This window comes from Otolemur garnettii, unplaced genomic scaffold, assembly GCF_000181295.1.
Source record: "Otolemur garnettii isolate 467f Iridium unplaced genomic scaffold, OtoGar3 scaffold00176, whole genome shotgun sequence".
NCBI lineage: Eukaryota > Metazoa > Chordata > Mammalia > Primates > Galagidae > Otolemur > Otolemur garnettii.
This window is the reverse complement of record NW_003852571.1, coordinates 1,505,416-1,522,784: the sequence shown is the minus strand read 5'-3', so window position 1 is coordinate 1,522,784 and position 17,369 is coordinate 1,505,416. Positions and strand designations below refer to the sequence as shown.

The following is a 17,369-nucleotide window of genomic DNA, read 5'->3' as shown; positions in this document are numbered from 1 at the left end:
AGCGCAAGTGGAAAAAAGTCTGTTCTTTCAACAAAGATTTTTTAAAAAAAATTACAACCTAGATAGGTCCCATTATAAAAGCTAGTTATGTGGCAGTATATTTAACAAAATAATCAAAATAATTTACTGATGGTGAATTTATTAAGCAATGTATGGAAAGCATGGCAGATATAATTTGCCCTGAAAAAAAGAGGGATATTTCTAAAACCAGTTTGTCCCACCAGACTATAGCCAGATGAACTTCCCAAGTAGTAGGGACTATGGGCACACACCAGCATGCCCAGTTAATTTTTCTTGTTTTTTTGAGAGACACAGTCTCATTCTTGCGCAGGCCGGTCTCAAGCCCCTGGCCTCAAGCACTCCTCCTGCTGAGCCTCCTAGTGTGCTAGGATTTCAGGTGTGACCCACCACACCTGGCCAACAGAGGTATGTTTTTAAATAACCACAATAATAACCAGGTAACACAAGGTCAATACAGATATAGTCTGACAGACATACTCCAAGGTGAACCCTAGTGAGCCTCATTCTTTTTGAATCCTCTCCCTTTGAATGTGAGTAGAATCTATCACTTGCTTCTAATCACTAAATAGTAAAAAAGATGGAAGTACTCCACATTCACAGACTGAAGAGAGAGATTCTCCTGCTGGCCTCAAGAAAGCAAAGAGCTATTTGGACCTCCAAAGAGGTCCACAGGACCTTGTTTCTCTTTTTTGTTGTAGGTGGGAACATGCCCCACCAGCAGTCTCCTACTTTTTTGGTTCCAAAAACTGATTTCATGGAAGATAATTTTTCCACTGTCTGAGGGGTTGGGGAGGTAGGGTTTCAGGGTGTTTCAAGCACACTGCATCTCCCCTTCAGATCATCAGACATTATATTCTCATAAGGAGCACATAACCTAGATCCTATGAACGTGCAGTTTATAGAAGGGTTTGCACTCCTGTGAGAATCTAATTCACTTTGCATTTTAATTTAGTCACTTACAGGATCAAATTCTGGGTTTGGTTTTCACCAACCTCAGCTCTGCAGCTCAGGGGATAAGGATTTCTTCAGGGCAAACACAGAAACTTTCAGGTCATTTATGTGGAGCTTGAGCTGGGAATTTCAAACTCATCCTTTTTTCCCCCTACTTTTCCAGTTCATTTTATTACACTTATTAATTTGACAAAAATGTCCTAAAGTATCAAATATATGATCATTTTGGTAGGCATATCCAATGGTGATATTTTGCCTATCTCTACTTCCATATCATACCACTATTGTAAGTGCCCTCTCTGCCACTGGAAATAGTCACTAATGCCTTTAAATCCATCACATTACAGAACTACTTCCAGAAACCCCATAACCAAGTCAGAAAACTCATTTTTAAGATCCTGTCCTCTAGAACCACTTTAGGTACTAAAATCTGAATCAGTTAGGGTTCTTCAGAGATCAAGAACTAACAGGGAAAAATGTAGACATAGCTATAAACACATACCTAAACCCAGATCTAAGTAGATATAGAAATACTGTGACTTGAATTGATGCTTCATTCTTACAGAAAATGTTTTCTTCTCCAGGATACCTCCATTTTGCCTGTTACAGCCTTTGACTGAATGAGACCCACCCACAGTTTTAAGGGCAATGTCTGTTAAGTCATCTGATTACAGGTGTTAACCACATCTTCAAAATACTATCATAGCAAGACCTAAATTAGTTTCTGATTAAATAACTAGGTATAGCCTAGCTAAGTTGAACATACATATATAAAGCTAATCACCACACACCTTACAGATTTCTCAACCAAATCTTACCTTCAATAGTAGAAAAAACCTTTTAAACAAGAATATTTTATTTGCTCCAGAAAGATAGTAAAATTTCAGTAGGGACACTTTGGTAAGTGGAATGGAGGAACAGGCCAGGCGCGGTGGCTCATGCCTGTAATCACAGCACTTTGGGAGGCCAAGGGAGGTGGACTGCCTGAACTTAGGATTCGATACCAGCTTGAGCACAAGTGAGACCCCCATGATCCTCTTGCTAAAAATAGAAAAACTAGCTGGGCATAGTGGCACAGCTGCTTGGTAGGCTGAGGCAAGAGGATCACTTGAACCTAGGAGTTTGAGGTTGCTGTGAGCTATGATGCCATAGCACTTTACCCAGGGTGACAGAGTAAAACTGTCTCAGAAAAAAAAAAGAAATCAAGGAATGTTAGAACTGTCCTTCTTCCAAAACTGTTTAGAGGAACAAACTTTCCATGAACCTCTCTTGCCTCCCTCTACTGAACAGCAATCTTAAAAAGTTATATGTAACACTGTATTCACATTTAAAAATTTTTTATGTTACAAATATAATTCTAGAACAGAAATCACACTTTATGCTTCCAGAGAAGTATAAATCACACTTCCTTACAAATGGGTTAAAACAGACTCCATATTTCCTTTTATCTCAATTTTTTGGGGTTTTTGGGTTTTTTGTCCTTTGGTTTTAAAAAAAAAACTTTCTTGGAAATTCAGTAATTCAGTAAGCATCTACCATGTGCCAGGCTGGGTTAAATCACTGTCTAAAATAAAGGTTCCTGTATTGGTGGAACTCACACATTTTAGCAAGATAATATCCTTATCCAACTATTTTCTCTGGGCATAATAATCCAAGCAATCAAAACACTTTCTGGAAATCTTCTATGTATTTGGCAACGTCCAGTTCTAAGGATGACTTCTTAGCAGGCATTGTTTTATTATGAGCTGAGTCTGAGCTCGATAGCCAGGCTGCCTGGGTCTAAATCCTGATTCCATGACTTTTTTTTTACTTACAAGGGGCATGATCTTGGCCAAGTTACTTAACTTAACCTCATATTCTGTAAAACAAAAATAATCATAACTATCCTGCTATATTATGTAAGAATTAAATGCATGCAAATTTATGTAGCACTTAGCTTGACACAAAGAAGATGCTAAAGTATTAGCTATTATTTTAATTTAATTTCCAGAAAACCAAAGATTACTCAGACAATATGGAAGGAAGTAACACTAATAGTAACTTCTAAAACATCTGGCCCATTTACTCCTCACATTACTACTTTCAAGAATCCTTCTATTATGCACTGAACTTACATGACTTCTAGATACGTTTTTAAAAACTACAAAATGTGATCTCTATATATACCACTCACAACTTCAGTCTATTGTTAAGTTTGCATATAGTTATGTAGTTACGAGGCTTTTAATCTATGATTAATTTATTTTAAAAAATTCAACTCACATTCATTTTCTGAAAAAAAATCACAATAGCAATTATCTCAAGAACTTAAGCATCAAACCCAGCAAATACAGGCAATGTAATTGCCCGGTTCTAATGCCTGGATATGTGACTAGGACATCCATTCTCAAGGACCTATACTTTTGCAGTTGTCAACATTCATGAAGTGAGGTTAATTCTCAACCTAGCTCATCCCATATAATAAAAAGAAAAGGCACAATCATCTGAAATTGATGGGTCATCCTTGAGGAAAAAAAAAAGTCTCATTCTTGGTTCAAAGTTCGGAAAGAAACTAACAATTTCTGAAGAGCTAATACGATTTAGAAGCAATTAGATTGGAAAGTACATGCTGCAAATGCCGCCTTCCCCAAAGCCAAGTGGATTTCTTAATATGACTATGTCTACTGACAAGAAGGCAGGCTGGTAAAACACATTTTCAAAGATGCTTTTAAAAGGGAGCAATTTTGGTAAAGAATAATTCAAGATGGATTGTAAAGCTGATCAGTTTTGCATCCTTATGGCAAGGTGATGAGGCACACGTTAATATGCACACACAACAAGGATCTATCCACAAGTTCAGTTTTGACCCCTGCTCTCAGGGTGAAGTCCTGAGCTTTCAAGTTTCGTTACAGTAGGTGCTTTCGACTCCCCAAGAAATCAGGGGTGATGGACCAAAAAAAAAGCACCTTGTCTCACTCCAACCACCACATACCAAAGTTCAGCCAACACAAAATAATGCACTCCTGGGTGTTTTTCAAGAATGGGTATGGACTGCCCCTTTCCCCAGAATCTGACAGAGAAGGGCCTACCATGGCTTCCCAAATAGGGTGATAGGAAACGACTTGCCAGTAGGGACTGGCAAGTAAGTAAGATATTGCTCATTCGAAAACAATTCTAAAGGCGGATGCTTCCAAGCCTTTCCTCAACGGGCTTCCGAGAAAAAGAAGAGGGTTAAAGGTTACTATGGAGGGAGACCCAAAGCCAGGACGTCCTAGATTTACTAGGACGTCGGCCCGACCGAGGACATGGGTGACCTCTTTCGGCTGCCAGGGGCGATGGGGTCATGAGTGTGAATGACCCTCATCCGGCAGGCGGACATCGCCATAGTTCCAAGAGCAGAGGCTCGCCCAGGCAGTTGCCAGGTTCGCGCCTCGGGTGTGACCCCAGGTCTGTTTCCGGATACACGCCCCGGGCTGAAGGTGCCTTTTGGATTCCTCCCGCCGCCCCACAGAGGTCTGGGGCTCAAACTACCCATTAGAAGTCGGGGTCGATGCCTCTTACCGCCGCAAAGGATGGACGACAGCTCCCCGGATGCCACCGCGGTGTTACCGGAGGGCGACCCAGCTAAGCGTGGGTCAGAGTGCCGAATCTGCTGGACTCAGGCAGGCGCTCGCTCCCGACCTCCCCTAGTCCCGACAGCCGCGCCCACCAGCAACGTGCTCGAGAGCTTCGGTGCCCGCTAGGTTAGGCCCTCTGCATACCGCCGCGCGCAGCACGACGGGAATCGTAGTTCCGGCGCGGAAGACGTGCGTCGCGTCATGCCCCTCTAGAGCAACGCCACATGACTCGTGCACTCCCCGGAAGTTACGTAACAAGACACGCGTGGCGCCGGGCCGCGGCTTCCGCAAACAGAACGGTGGATGGCTGTGTGGTGAGTGTGTGGCTGGAGCGCTGGCCCTTCCTTTCTTCTTTTTGTTTGTTCCTATTGAGCCGTTGAGCAGATGAAAGGGGCCCTCCACCTCCTGACATGAGGGAACTCCGTCTTCAGTGCCCGTCACGTGGGGATTATTGTGTCCTCAGCCCGAAGCGGAATGGAACTGCGTGAGGCGGGCGGGCGCTGTTGCTCCTCCAGGAGCGAGCGTGGGTGAGAGAAGCAGCCAGAAAAGTTGCTTCAGCTTGCGACCCGGGGCCGCGCTAATGAGTGGGACTCGAAGGGCCTTTAGAGTTTGTCTGTTTGTCTCGGAAACCCGAACTCGAAGTTGAGGAAGAGGCTGCACCACTGATGGAAGGGGGCAAATTGTGCTGCTTTTTCTTGGGCCCCCGAGTTCACGGTCAAGCTGGCGGGTGGGAGCGTACCGTTTAGCGTGTTTGAGCTCTAGAAGCCCTTGCGCCTTGCTCGGTCGCACCTCGAGAATCCGAAATGTCAGAGACAGGGCTTTCTCAGAGGTGTGACTGGAAAGCCAGGAAGAAACGTTCGTGTGATCATTTAATTGCGTATCCGTCTCGACGTAAAGTGACCATCTCTTTAAGCTCCCTCCTCGAGGATTCTGAGGGACAGTTCTGTGACATTGGGAATGTTTATCATTTTTCCACTTTAAAATCGGTTTTTCCCGATTTTTAACATTGATTTATAATGTACATATTTTTAGGGTAAATGTGATTTTTTGATTCATGCATACGATGTGTAATGATAAAGTCAGAGCAATTAGATGCCCATCGTCTCAAACATTTATCTTTACGTTGAGAACATTCCAATTCTTCTAGCTGTTTTGAACTACTCAATAAATTGCTAACTGTGGGCGCTCTGCTGTAGTGTTAAACACTAGATTTTATTCTTTATATTCACCTGTATTTTTGCTATCCGTTAACCATCCCTAGACCTTTCCCAGACTGTGTCAACCCCCAGTCTGCTGTCTTCGTGTCATCCACTTGTCGTATTTGTCTTTCTGCGCTTAACTTATTTCATTTAACATAATGATTTTCAGTTCCATACACGTCGTTGCAAATTACAAGACTTAATTTTTGAGGCTGAATGATATTTCTTTGCGTATGTATACCACATTTTCTTTATCCATTCATCTGTTAATGGACATTCCTTATTTTGGCTGTTAATCAGAAGTGCTGCAAAGTAGTGCAGATATCTCTTTGATATACCAATTTCCTTTCCTTTAGATATTTATCCAGCAGTGGGATTGCTGGATCATGTGGTAGTTATATTTTTAGTTTTTTGAGGAATCATACTGCTTTCCACAGTGACTACACTAAATTGCATTTCTACTACCAGTGTTATGAGTATTCCCCCTTTTCTGAATCCTTGCCTTCTTCATCTTTTATTTTTTTGTCCTTTTGATAAAAGCTATTTTAACTGGAATGAGATGGTATCATTGTGGTTTTGGTTTACATTTCCTTGATAAGTGATGTTGAGCACTTTTTTATATACATGTTGCCCATTTGTATGTCGTTATTTGAGAAATGTCTCAAGATTTTTTGACTTAGTTTTTAATCAAGTCTTTTTTTTTTTTTTTGAGACGGAGACTCAAGCTGTCCCCCTGGGTAGAGTGCTGTGGTATCACTCACAGCAATCTCCAACTCCTGGGCTAAAGCGAGTCTCCGCCTCCGCCTCCCAAGTAGCTGGGACCACAGGCGCCTGCCACAACGCCTGGCTATTTTTTTGGTTGCAGCCATCATTGTTGTTTGGCGGGCCCGGGCTGGATTCGAACCCAGCCACCTTAGGTGTATGTGGCTGGCGCCTTAGCCACTTGAGCCACAGGCGCCCAGCCTTTAATCAAGTCTTTTTTTGCTATTATTTTAGTTCCAAATATATCCTGGTTGTTAATTGTTTGTTTGATGTATATTTATGCAAATGTTTTCTACAGTTATGTAGGTTGTCTCTTTTCTTTACTAATTGTTTTCTTTGCTGTACAGAAGGTTTTTAACTTGATGTAACCCCATTTGTCTGTTTTTGCTTTCATTGCCTTTTCTTACCCAAAACGTCTTTGCTCAGATTGGTTTCTTGAAATGTTACCCCAATGTTTTCTTTGAGTACCTTCATAATTTCAGGTTTTAAATTTAAGTCTCTAATCTATTTTGATTTCGTTTTTCCATATACTGAGAGGTGTAAATCTCATTTCATTCTTCTGCATTTGCTTATTCAGTTTTCCCAGCACCATCTCTGGAAGAGACTGTCTTTCCCCCAATGAATGTTCTTGATACTTTTGTTGAATATGAGTTGGCTGCAGATGTGACAGTCAGTTTTTAACGTTCTTGTGCATTTCTGTGGTCATGTGGAATGCTGTCATTTATTCTGACTGAATTATGTTTTCATAATATCATGAAATGACCGGTGTAAGTAGCATTCATGTTTAAATCTCAATACTAATTTTAGGTGATGGTTACAACTAAATGTGGTATATCACGTTGCCTTTTTTGGATTTAAAAGCCAATTTGTATTTTCTTATTAGGAAGTTCAGTGGCAGAGGAGGAGAAATAGGAATTTGGCAATTTGGGAGTCAGTTTTCCTAAATAATGATTTTAAGTAGTTATTCTGAAAATTGCTTTTCTGATTTGGTTGTTGTTATTGTTGTTATTGTTGTTGTTCCTTTTTTTTTTTCTTTCTTTTTTTCTTTCTTCCTTTTTTTGCATCTCTCAGTATTTTGTTACCCCAAATGGGGGAGCTGTAAAATTTAATATAACTTGAAACTTCTGCATTTATAGTGACTTGTTTTTACCCATATCTTTAAGCAACTTGATTTATTATCATTTTTTTTCTGTGCTCAAAAGCAAAAGGCTTATTTAAAAAAAAATCCATCATAACTTTCAGGTTATGAATTTAATCTGAATTTGTTAAATTTCACTGATTTTTCTTGGATATTTGCTTTTCCTTTTTTTTTTGGCCGGGGCTGGGCTTGAACCAGCCGCCCCTAGTATATGAGGTGGCACCGGACTCCTTGAGCCACAGGCGCTGCCCACATTTCCTTTTTTTTTTTATTTGATTTGAATAATACAGCATAACATTTTATTAGTGGTAAGTAAGTTGTAAAGTTCTTGAAAATATAGTTCATATTGACTTCCTTTGTAGCAGGAGTTCAGTAAATTTATCAAATAACTTAATAAATAAATGGAACACCTTAACAATTCCTTTTCAATGCATCAGTTATTTCCCTCTCCCTCCCATTTTACATATAGATCTAGGAATCTATTTGAAACAGACTTAATGGTCATTAAACTCCAGGCAGAGTCTTGAAACTTGCCTAAAGCCGTTTTACTCTCTTCACTTTCTCTACCTCATTGGGACACCCATTGTGAAATACTTCAGAAGTCTTTGCTGTAGTTTCTCCTAGACTGTCTGTTCTTGATTCCCTTAGTATCCTTAGACCAAAAGAAATACCTAACATTTCATATTTATTAAATAGTTTACTCCAAAGAATTTATTTCCCAACTCCTAACAACTTTGCTTCTGTTTAAAAATTAATATACATAACCTGGGGGGTGGGGCGCAGGGAGCATAATATTTATTTAATTCTTAATTAACCGCAATCCCTTACTGATGGGATGTATTCACTCACGAGGTTCTGTACAGCTTCAAGTCTTGAAATCAGATTAAAACACCACCAACTGCATTTCATATTTCACCTTGATTTTCTGTGATAGTACCCATTCTCAGTTTCACAAAGTTAGGATGTCATTCAAAGAAATGTACAGCAATCTACTCAGTTAAAACGGTGCTCTACCTGAAGCTGGTAATTTCTGTGATTATCTTCCAGATGACAGATCATGATGCACCTGTTTGTTCTAGTGCCCAGCACACAATTTGGAAAACAAGACTGTAAAGGTCTCAGAATAGAAATGTAACTTTTACATGGATAGCCCTACTTCATTTACCAGTTAAAACCAACAGTGACTTTTATAAGGAATAAGGATGTGGGAAGGATTATAATTAGTACTACCATATTCAGAAATTAATACATACTGTGTATCCATTAACATTTTGTAATATTTTCTCTAGAATTATTTTTAAAACTCCTAATTAATTGTGGAAATTAAACTGTAATTAAAATTGTTTTAGAATCTTAGTGTTTACAAGTATCAAATTTTTGCCCTTCCAGTGTTGGTTTAACAATTCAAGTAATCCAAAATGGAAAAGTCTGCAAATGCAGAGGAGTATAAAAAGATGTCTCTTGAACAGGCAAAATCTTCAGTAAATTCTGAATCAGAGTCTTCATTCAGTATTAGTGAAAATACAACAGCTTCTGGGACTGGACTTTCTGAAAAGACTCCTGTTTGTAAGGAAGTAGGCACACCAAAAAGCAGGAAAGAGTTTGAAGATGATGACCTTGTAAAGGGAAGTTCCAGTTGTGGGGAAGACACTCTGTCCAAGAAAACGAAACTTGATGCTGAAATCGTCCCAGAGCAAAAAGGTGCAGGTGATGATAAAGGCATTTCAAAGAAAAGAAAAAGAGAAAGTGATGATGTTCCAAAAGATGAACCTTCTACTGGAGATGGCACTCAAAAAAAGAGAAAAATAGAACTTGAGGATGTTCCTGAAAAGCAGAAAGTATGTTGAATCTGTTTTCCTTATTTGTAATAGAGTATACCCATTTGAAGTGTCGAGCAGCTGTAGAATAATACTTTTATGTTATTTTGAAATTCTTACTTGATTAGAAACTTGAAAGCCAGTTTTTAGTTTGCTCTTAGTGTTTCAAAAAAGACAAAAGTATGGGGTACAAGTGATTTACTGTTTTTGCCTTTCTTATTAGGTGTTCATATTTCCTTTGTCTGAAGAAGTTAAGATTATCATTGAAGTGATAAATTTCAAAATCATACCCAGCTTTACATACCTTTATTAATGTAATTCCTTAAAGTATAGTTGTTTCTAACTTATGTGTGTGTTTTACACTCAGTTCAGTGGATGCAAATGCCTAATATATTTAGCAAGGGATAGCAAGTCATTTTCATGTGGGAATACCACGTTATAAAGGAATCTGAGGCAGAATCTGGAGTTAGAGGAAGAAAATTTTTAATGAATGAGTAAAATTCTGCCATGGGCCCCGAAGAGGAAAGTGGCTAGTAGGACAGGCTTTTGTTGGTGGTAGAGTGTGAATCCTTATAACAGAGGGAAGCTTGTATTTTAAATGTAGTTTTGAACCTTATTGGCAGCAGAACCATAGGTATAAAACGAAGCACTTCGTCTGAAAAGGGAGGTAGGGGAATCTGAAGTCCTTTTACCTACCATGGCATTTTTATGGAATACCTAAGGGCTTCCGGGAGCACAGATTAAAAATTGTTGTATTAGGAGTGGCATGGTATAATAGAAATCACAGACACTGAATGTATCCTGCTGAGGTCTAATCCCTTTATATACATGATATTTTTTAATTGTTACAGTGGCTTTAATTAATAATGTAATTATGGCTTATTTTGTTCCATTTGAGTAACAACATCCATGGACTGTGTATTGAATTGAATAAGTCAGAACTCTGGAAGAGTATTTGTTTTATTAAGGCATTGACATTAAAATTGTACAGATGAAAGATCATGGTGAAAATTTTAAGCCTAGAGATGTCTTTTCAAAATAGGGAACAGATAATAAACCTTAGGTCTGATGATAATTAGTGGGCTTATGATGGTTAATGTCATTGCTGAGTGAAGTTTACCAGTTTCAGTAGTATTCTGTCCTTTCATAGGTCATGCTGTGGGGCTTTTACCATGTTCTCATCCTGAATTTTATTTTATTCTCTTTTATTTTCAGAGCCTGGAAGAAGGACATAGTTCAGCAGTAGCTGCTCACTACAATGAGCTTCAGGAAGTTGGTTTGGAGAAACGTAGTCAAAGTCGTATTTTTTACCTAAGAAACTTTAATAATTGGATGAAAAGTGTTCTCATTGGTATGATTGCTTTTTGGCTTTTACCTTAGAATTTTTTATTTTAGCTTATGTTTTATTTTATCTCTCCAGTGGTTTAACAAACACTGAGCTACTGGGTCTTTAATGCCTATTCATTTAATTATCAAAACTTGACTTATAAAGCTAGAGCCAAAATGAGGCCTTCAAGGTAAATTATTTTAATATATATTTATGGTTGACTACATACAATATTAATGAGAATTTAATTGACATTAATCAGGCAGTGTGCTTCTATTATACTTTTATGTAGAATTAAAGTTACCTGCTGCTATTAAATAATTATTCTATTTCATTTGAATGGTTTTAGAGTACTGGGATATTGTTAAACATTGAGGTTCCATTAAGTCAAGATCATAGGCAGTATCTTGATTTTTTTTATCTCTGTTCTTTGATGACCTGGCAAAGGTCATGTGTGTTAATTGTCCATTAAACTTGTTTTTCTTGTATGGTTGTTTGGATGAGATAAAGTTTACTTTGAAGATTGATTAAGACATTCAACCTTTGGAACCAACGTTTTATCTGTGAAAACTCACCTTTGAAATTAAACTGGCAGAGAAAATATAATTTAGAATATAATTTTTGCTTTGTATATCTAGTACAGGCATCCTCAAACTATGGCCCACCCGCCACACGCGGCCCGCAGAGGACATTTATCCGGTCCGCCAGGTGTTTTTGCCACTGCTACCTGTCCTACTTAGCAGCTGGCTCGTCTCGGGGCCCACAGTCCCGCCCTCCAACGGTCTGAGGGACAGTGAACTGGCTCCCTGTTTAAAAAGTTTGAGGACCCCTGAGTATGTTAAATAGTCAGACTCTTAAGTGAATTCAGATAATAAATTTTAGAAATTGGTGTGTTTTATAGTTCTTCATAACTGTTTTTTTCCTCTTTAAGCTAGTCTATGAAAAGTAAAGATGCTTTCCTAATTATACTAGAAAAAATACTACACTTGATCTCAGCCAAAAGGCTGAGAAGTTATATAGACAGGAAAGAATAAAACTCTAGTTATGGGTACTTCTTACTAGTTTCAATAATAATTTACTAATATTCAGAGATAAGTTATCTATCCTGAGAAGTAGTAGGAGTAGAAACTAACTAGGTTGATTTTTAATACATTATTTTCATCTTTTGTTTTTTACATTTGTGTTTTATTATAAAAAGTGATTGTACAAGTGAATCTTTCTAAGAGTAGAATATAAATGTCTTAACATAATAACTAAGAAAATGACATAAAGGCTATGTTAACCAGTTTGATGAAAATATTTCAAATTGTATATGAAAACACCACACTGTACCCCATGATTGCATTAATGTACACAGCTATCATTTAATTAAAAAAAAAAGTGATTTGATTCTGCCAATTGTCAGTTGGGGTAATGAGTATTCACTTTTTTTCTTTTTTTAAGTTTAATATGGTTCTTAAGGTTCTTTCTAGACCCTAGTCCTAATTTCTTTTTTAACTTTTCTTTTCTCATTATTCTCGGTGATGCAGATAACTTACCACTGGACATTTTTTTATAATACAGCATTTGTTCTTTTTTTTTTTTTCACTGAATGAGTATGTTTGCATCTATATTTCCCATATGTTATTTTTATAATCCAGGAAAAAAAACAGGTAGGTTTTAAAATGACTTAAGTTAGACTTGGCAAAATTTTCTCTCAGCATATTCATGGTATTGTTTCCTTCCTCAGCTGTTCTAACGACTCTCTCAATGAACACTTTACTATCTACACCTGTCTTTCAGGTCCTCATGCACTCAGTGTGATATGTGCCAAGCTTTCTCTATTTTTCCTTTTATTAGCACTCATTCTATGTTATTTATGTTCTCTTCTTATTGCATATAGTAGGCGTCCTCAAACTACGACCCCTGGGTCACATGCAGCCCGCCTAGGACATTTATCTGGCCCACCAGTTGTTTTTGCCACTGCTGCCTGTCCTGCTTAGCAGCCAACTCGTCCCAGGGCCTGGAGTCCAGCCTTCCAACAGTCTGAGGGACAGTGAACTGGCCCCATTTAAAAAGTTTGAGGACTCCTGGCATATAGCTTAGAGTGTGGCTGTTGAATGTAATAATTTTTTTAAAAATAATATTTCATGATAACTTCTTATTAGTCTTGCAGTATAGAAATAAAGATATTTTACAATTGTTTTTCATTCTTCTACTTTTTGTGCTATTAAACTTGATGGCAGGCCGAGTGTGGTTGCTCATGCCTGTAATGCTAAGACTTTGGGAGGCTGAGACAGGAGGATCACTTGAGCCCAGAAGTTTAAGGCTACAGTGAGCTATGATGACACCATTCCACTCTAACCTGGGTGGTAAACCTTTTTTTTTTAAAATTTTTGTTACTAGTTCTTGTATTTCTTTTGGTGGTAAACCTGACATCTTTTTGATATCAAGCACTCTTCTCATTCTATAACTACTTGATTTATTTAGGTGTGTAATAAGTTAACACCTAGCTGTAGAAAGATGATAGCTACCAAAAGAATTTTGAATTTCTCTTATTCTAAACAAGTGTTGGGACTTGTATTAATTAGAATTTAAAATGTCTGCCATTTAATCAGATTCTGAAAGTAACTTTCAAAAAGCTGCCTTAACTTTCTAAAGTACCAGACCCATACTCTTTAATGATAGAAATCATGTTAATTAACTTAGTTGTATTTTGAAATACTTATCAAAAGTTACAAATAAGTTACACAAATGAGTGTTTGTTTATGTTACATGCTACATAAGAGGCAGAAATTAGTAGGTTATTAGAGGTAATAGTTTGTGATTTAGTAAAAACAAAGAAGAGATCATTTATGAAAACTGATTTTTCTCTTTTAGGGGAATTTTTAGAAAAGGTGCGACAGAAAAAAACCCGTGATATCACTGTTTTGGACCTGGGATGTGGTAAAGGTGGAGATTTGCTCAAGTGGAAAAAGGGTAGAATTAACAAGCTAGTTTGTACCGGTAAGATAAATAATTGTCTGGGGAAGAATAATTCATGGTCAGTCAGGTAAATGGAAAACATGAAAGAATCTACTTATCAGCATGATGCTAAAATAGACTTCGCAGAATTATCTAACTAACCCAAGGTATCTGGAGACTCTTCATGAGATGGGTATTTTTTTAAGTTACTTATAAGACTTTCTCCTAATGGTATTATTATAAAGTTTATAAGCCTGGGATGAGTTTTCCTTAAAGGAAGCTACCAAAGATGGTAAGTCTTATCTAAAGGACAAACTTTAAAAAGTTCCACTGACCAAGATGGAACAATTTGAACATTGAAAAGAATAGTGTTTGGACACATCAAATAAAGGAAAGAGCCTGTTGTTCATCCTTGAAAGTTGCTAAGAAGCTTGCTATTCTGAAACTCATAAATTAAAGGGAGGAAATCAAATATATTCCTTACCTTGCAGTGTGTAAGTGGTATTTCAGGGTAAGCAAATGGTTGAAAAGGCAGTTCCTCTCTATTGAGAAATCCTAACAAGTAAATAGAAGAGGAATGATAGAATTTGAAAATCACTATTTTGTCATCCTTGATGAAGTTATAGATCTAGGCAACATTTTTTTAAAAGATGCTGAAGCCATTAGGTAAAAGGTTGATACAGATTTAAACTTTTTTATCTTAATGTTTATTTAATTCTAATTTTTTTTTTTTTGTCACACGAGATCCTTTGGGAAGGTTGATGGGAATTTAATGAATGAGTCAAACATGAAAGCCCAACGGTCAGTCATAACCCTGAAGTGGGACAAACATTCTTTTCTGTGTGCTGGGTTATAGGAATTACATGGTACCACCTCTAAAGTGACTGCCTGAATAGCAGTTCTCAATGTTTTTGTTTTTATGAGCCTTGTACACTCTTAAAATTATTGAAGATTCCAGAACATTTTTGTATGTATAGTTCTATCTATTGACCTTTACTATGTGAGAAATTAAGCCTGAGAATTTAAAAAATATTTTTAATTCATTAAAATAAATTGAATGAGAAATCTGGCTTTTTTTCTTCTTACATTTTTATAAATCTTAGAGTTTGGCATAATAGGAAACAACTGATTTCTCAAATCTGTTTTCTGCATTTACTATATTGTGATCTTTGGTTGATAAACTGAAGTAGTATATTAATAACCTTTTTGAATAGTTGTAGATACTCCTCTTTGATACTTTATCAAAACCCAACAAATGGTAGTTTCTTAAAAATTAGTTACAATATGGAATTGGAGACCTTATGGATCAACTTTTCTTACTGTGTCATATTAAAATCCATTGGTCTGTCATGTAATTCTTGCATGCATTTGTAATATTGGAAAATATTTACTAAAGTTGTGCAGATCTTTTGTCTATATTTGACATCAAGAAATCATGTTTAGGGTGGCACCAGTGGCTCAGAGGGATAGGGTGCTGGCCCCAGATGCCAGAGGTGGCGGGTTTAAGCCCAGCCCCCGCCAAAAACTGCAAAAAAAAAAAAAGAAAAAAGAAATCATGTTTGTTTAATAACACCACCAATCAGAGTAGTTCTAGGAAGACGTCTGGTCCATGGTGGTCTATCTGAGTTTTTCAGAATTGTATTTTTTGCTTGAAAATCAAGTTGATCATAGGTAATATCTTTTCCCGTTGTTTTTCTTTAAGTGACAGGTACACTTTGTTTTCTGGAATATACATGCCAGTTATTCAAGTCTGAATAACCATAGTCAGGCAGTCAAAAATGATTTTGTATAGAAAAAAGTGGCCAGTATAGCTCAACAATTCAGAACAGTCGCTTCATTGCTGTTATTTAAAATGACCATCACACTTTGTGCGGCAGTAATGTTTTGTTATATCCCATTTCATTACACAGAATATTAAAAAGACATGTATTCTAGAGTCAAGATTTAATTAACATTAATTTTTACTGTTTTCTCAACGATATTCCTAAATGAAAAGCTGGCTTTTCCCTCTGCCTAGTATATGATGGAAGAATACGCACATATATGGAGTATTACCATACTTTTTAGTGTTCCTACTTTTGTATTTGTGACAAGGTGGCACTATTGCCTTTGCATTAGTACTAACAGGGAAAAGGACAAATGACATTTTATTGTAAAAATAGAAATCTGGTATTTCCAAAAGTAGGCTTATAGTGTTAATTGTATAATTCAGATTGGAATGTAAACTGTTCTGCTTTTTACTTTAGTAAGCATTTAAAAGTTGTGATAAGAATTTCAAACAGAGAAAGAGGATGTTTCTATCTCTGCACTGACATTGTGTCTCTTCTCCATCATGAGCGAGTTCTGCTTTCAACTCTATGGAAGTGCTTTAAACTTTACACTGAAAACCTGAAAGTCATGATAGAACTTTTCCTGGTATTAGGATCTACTGAGATAGCTTTTAGTTTCTTTTTTTTTTTTTTTTCAGTTTTGGCCAGGGCAGGGCTTGAACCCACCACCCCCAGTATGTGGGGCTGGCACCCTACTCCTTGAGCCACAGGCACTGCCCAAAAGCTTTTAGTTTGTTTTGAAGAATAACAGCATGTTTGCATTGGAACAAAGAGTTGTCAAAGGAAATTGATAGAACCTTTTTACTGGGACCTAGGCTGGATTTCATGCTGAAGTTTATTAGTTGAAATCAGTGGGTACATTCGTGCCATTCTGTCTTGACTGTTACTGGCACTTTTCTGTCTTTCCAGATATTGCTGATGTATCTATCAAACAGTGTCAGCAGCGGTATGAGGACATGAAAAATCGTCGTAATAACGAATATATTTTCAGTGCAGAATTTATAACTGCTGACTGCTCAAAGGTAGAGTTTCCTTTTTTGACCAATTTCGTTTTTACATTTTTAGTTTAGATAAATTCTTTTAAAATCTCATTTTTTAGAATTTGATTTGAAATATTAAAAATCTTAGGACATGCATTTTCACTTTGAATTAGAAATTCTGTTATGATAAATTGCCTTAAATGACTCACCAGGTACTTGTGATTTTTGGCTTTTAATAATTTGAGTTGTTGAAATCATTTGTTGCTTTTCTATTTGGACAAGATTTACTTTCCAATATTTTGAAATAGAATGGAATTTATAGTGTATTTTGTTCACCTTTGTAATTTATTAGGATACTTTCCCAACATGTCAGAGTCTGTTAGGTTTTTTTCCCACCTTCTAAATACTTGGGTTTTTATTTTTATTTATTTATTTATTTATTTTGAGATCAAGTGCTACTCTGTTGCCCTGGGTAGAATGCTATGGTGTCATAGCTCACAGCCACTTCAAACTCCTGGGTTCGAGTGATCTCTTGCCTCAGCATAACCAGTAGCTGGGAAAAACAACTAATTTTTTAATTTAGTAGAAACAGTGTCTTGATCTTGTTCAGGCTGGTCTTAAACTCCTGAGCTCATACAGTCCACCTGCCTCACCCACCCCCCAGTACTGGGATTATAGGAGTGAGTGAGCCACCTTGCCCGACAACTTGCATTTTTTTTTAATGCTAAAGGACAGGTTTTTTTTTTTTGGAGACAGAGCCTCAAGCTGTTGCTCTGGATAGAGTGCCATTAGAGTGCCATTGAGTC

At 37.3% G+C, this 17,369-nt stretch overlaps 2 protein-coding genes and 1 pseudogene across 4 annotated transcripts in view; 1 reads left to right on the top strand and 2 right to left on the bottom strand.

Annotated features, from left to right (window-relative positions):
* Positions 1 to 4,702, bottom strand: part of FAM210A (family with sequence similarity 210 member A) — a 58,774-nt gene extending 54,072 nt beyond the window's left edge. For both annotated transcript variants that reach the window (XM_003800466.3, XM_023519467.1), the window contains exon 1: positions 4,513 to 4,702. The gene's annotated coding sequence lies outside the window, so the exon portion shown is untranslated. The remainder of the gene's footprint in view (positions 1 to 4,512) is intronic.
* A 122-nt stretch (positions 4,703 to 4,824) lies between these two features.
* The window catches only part of RNMT (RNA guanine-7 methyltransferase), a 29,749-nt gene continuing 17,204 nt past the window's right edge, over positions 4,825 to 17,369 (top strand). Inside the window, exons 1-6 of one of the 2 annotated variants that reach the window (XM_012811828.1) lie at positions 4,832 to 4,882; positions 8,715 to 8,782; positions 9,057 to 9,505; positions 10,700 to 10,835; positions 13,671 to 13,796; positions 16,493 to 16,605. In XM_012811828.1, the coding sequence (XP_012667282.1) occupies positions 9,086 to 9,505; positions 10,700 to 10,835; positions 13,671 to 13,796; positions 16,493 to 16,605 (795 nt within the window). In that variant the 5' untranslated portion in view covers positions 4,832 to 4,882; positions 8,715 to 8,782; positions 9,057 to 9,085. Of the gene's footprint in view, positions 4,883 to 8,714; positions 8,783 to 9,056; positions 9,506 to 10,699; positions 10,836 to 13,670; positions 13,797 to 16,492; positions 16,606 to 17,369 lie in introns of both variants that reach the window. The other variant, XM_023519462.1, reaches the window with a different exon arrangement.
* LOC111728654 lies at positions 11,738 to 11,827 on the bottom strand (annotated as a pseudogene).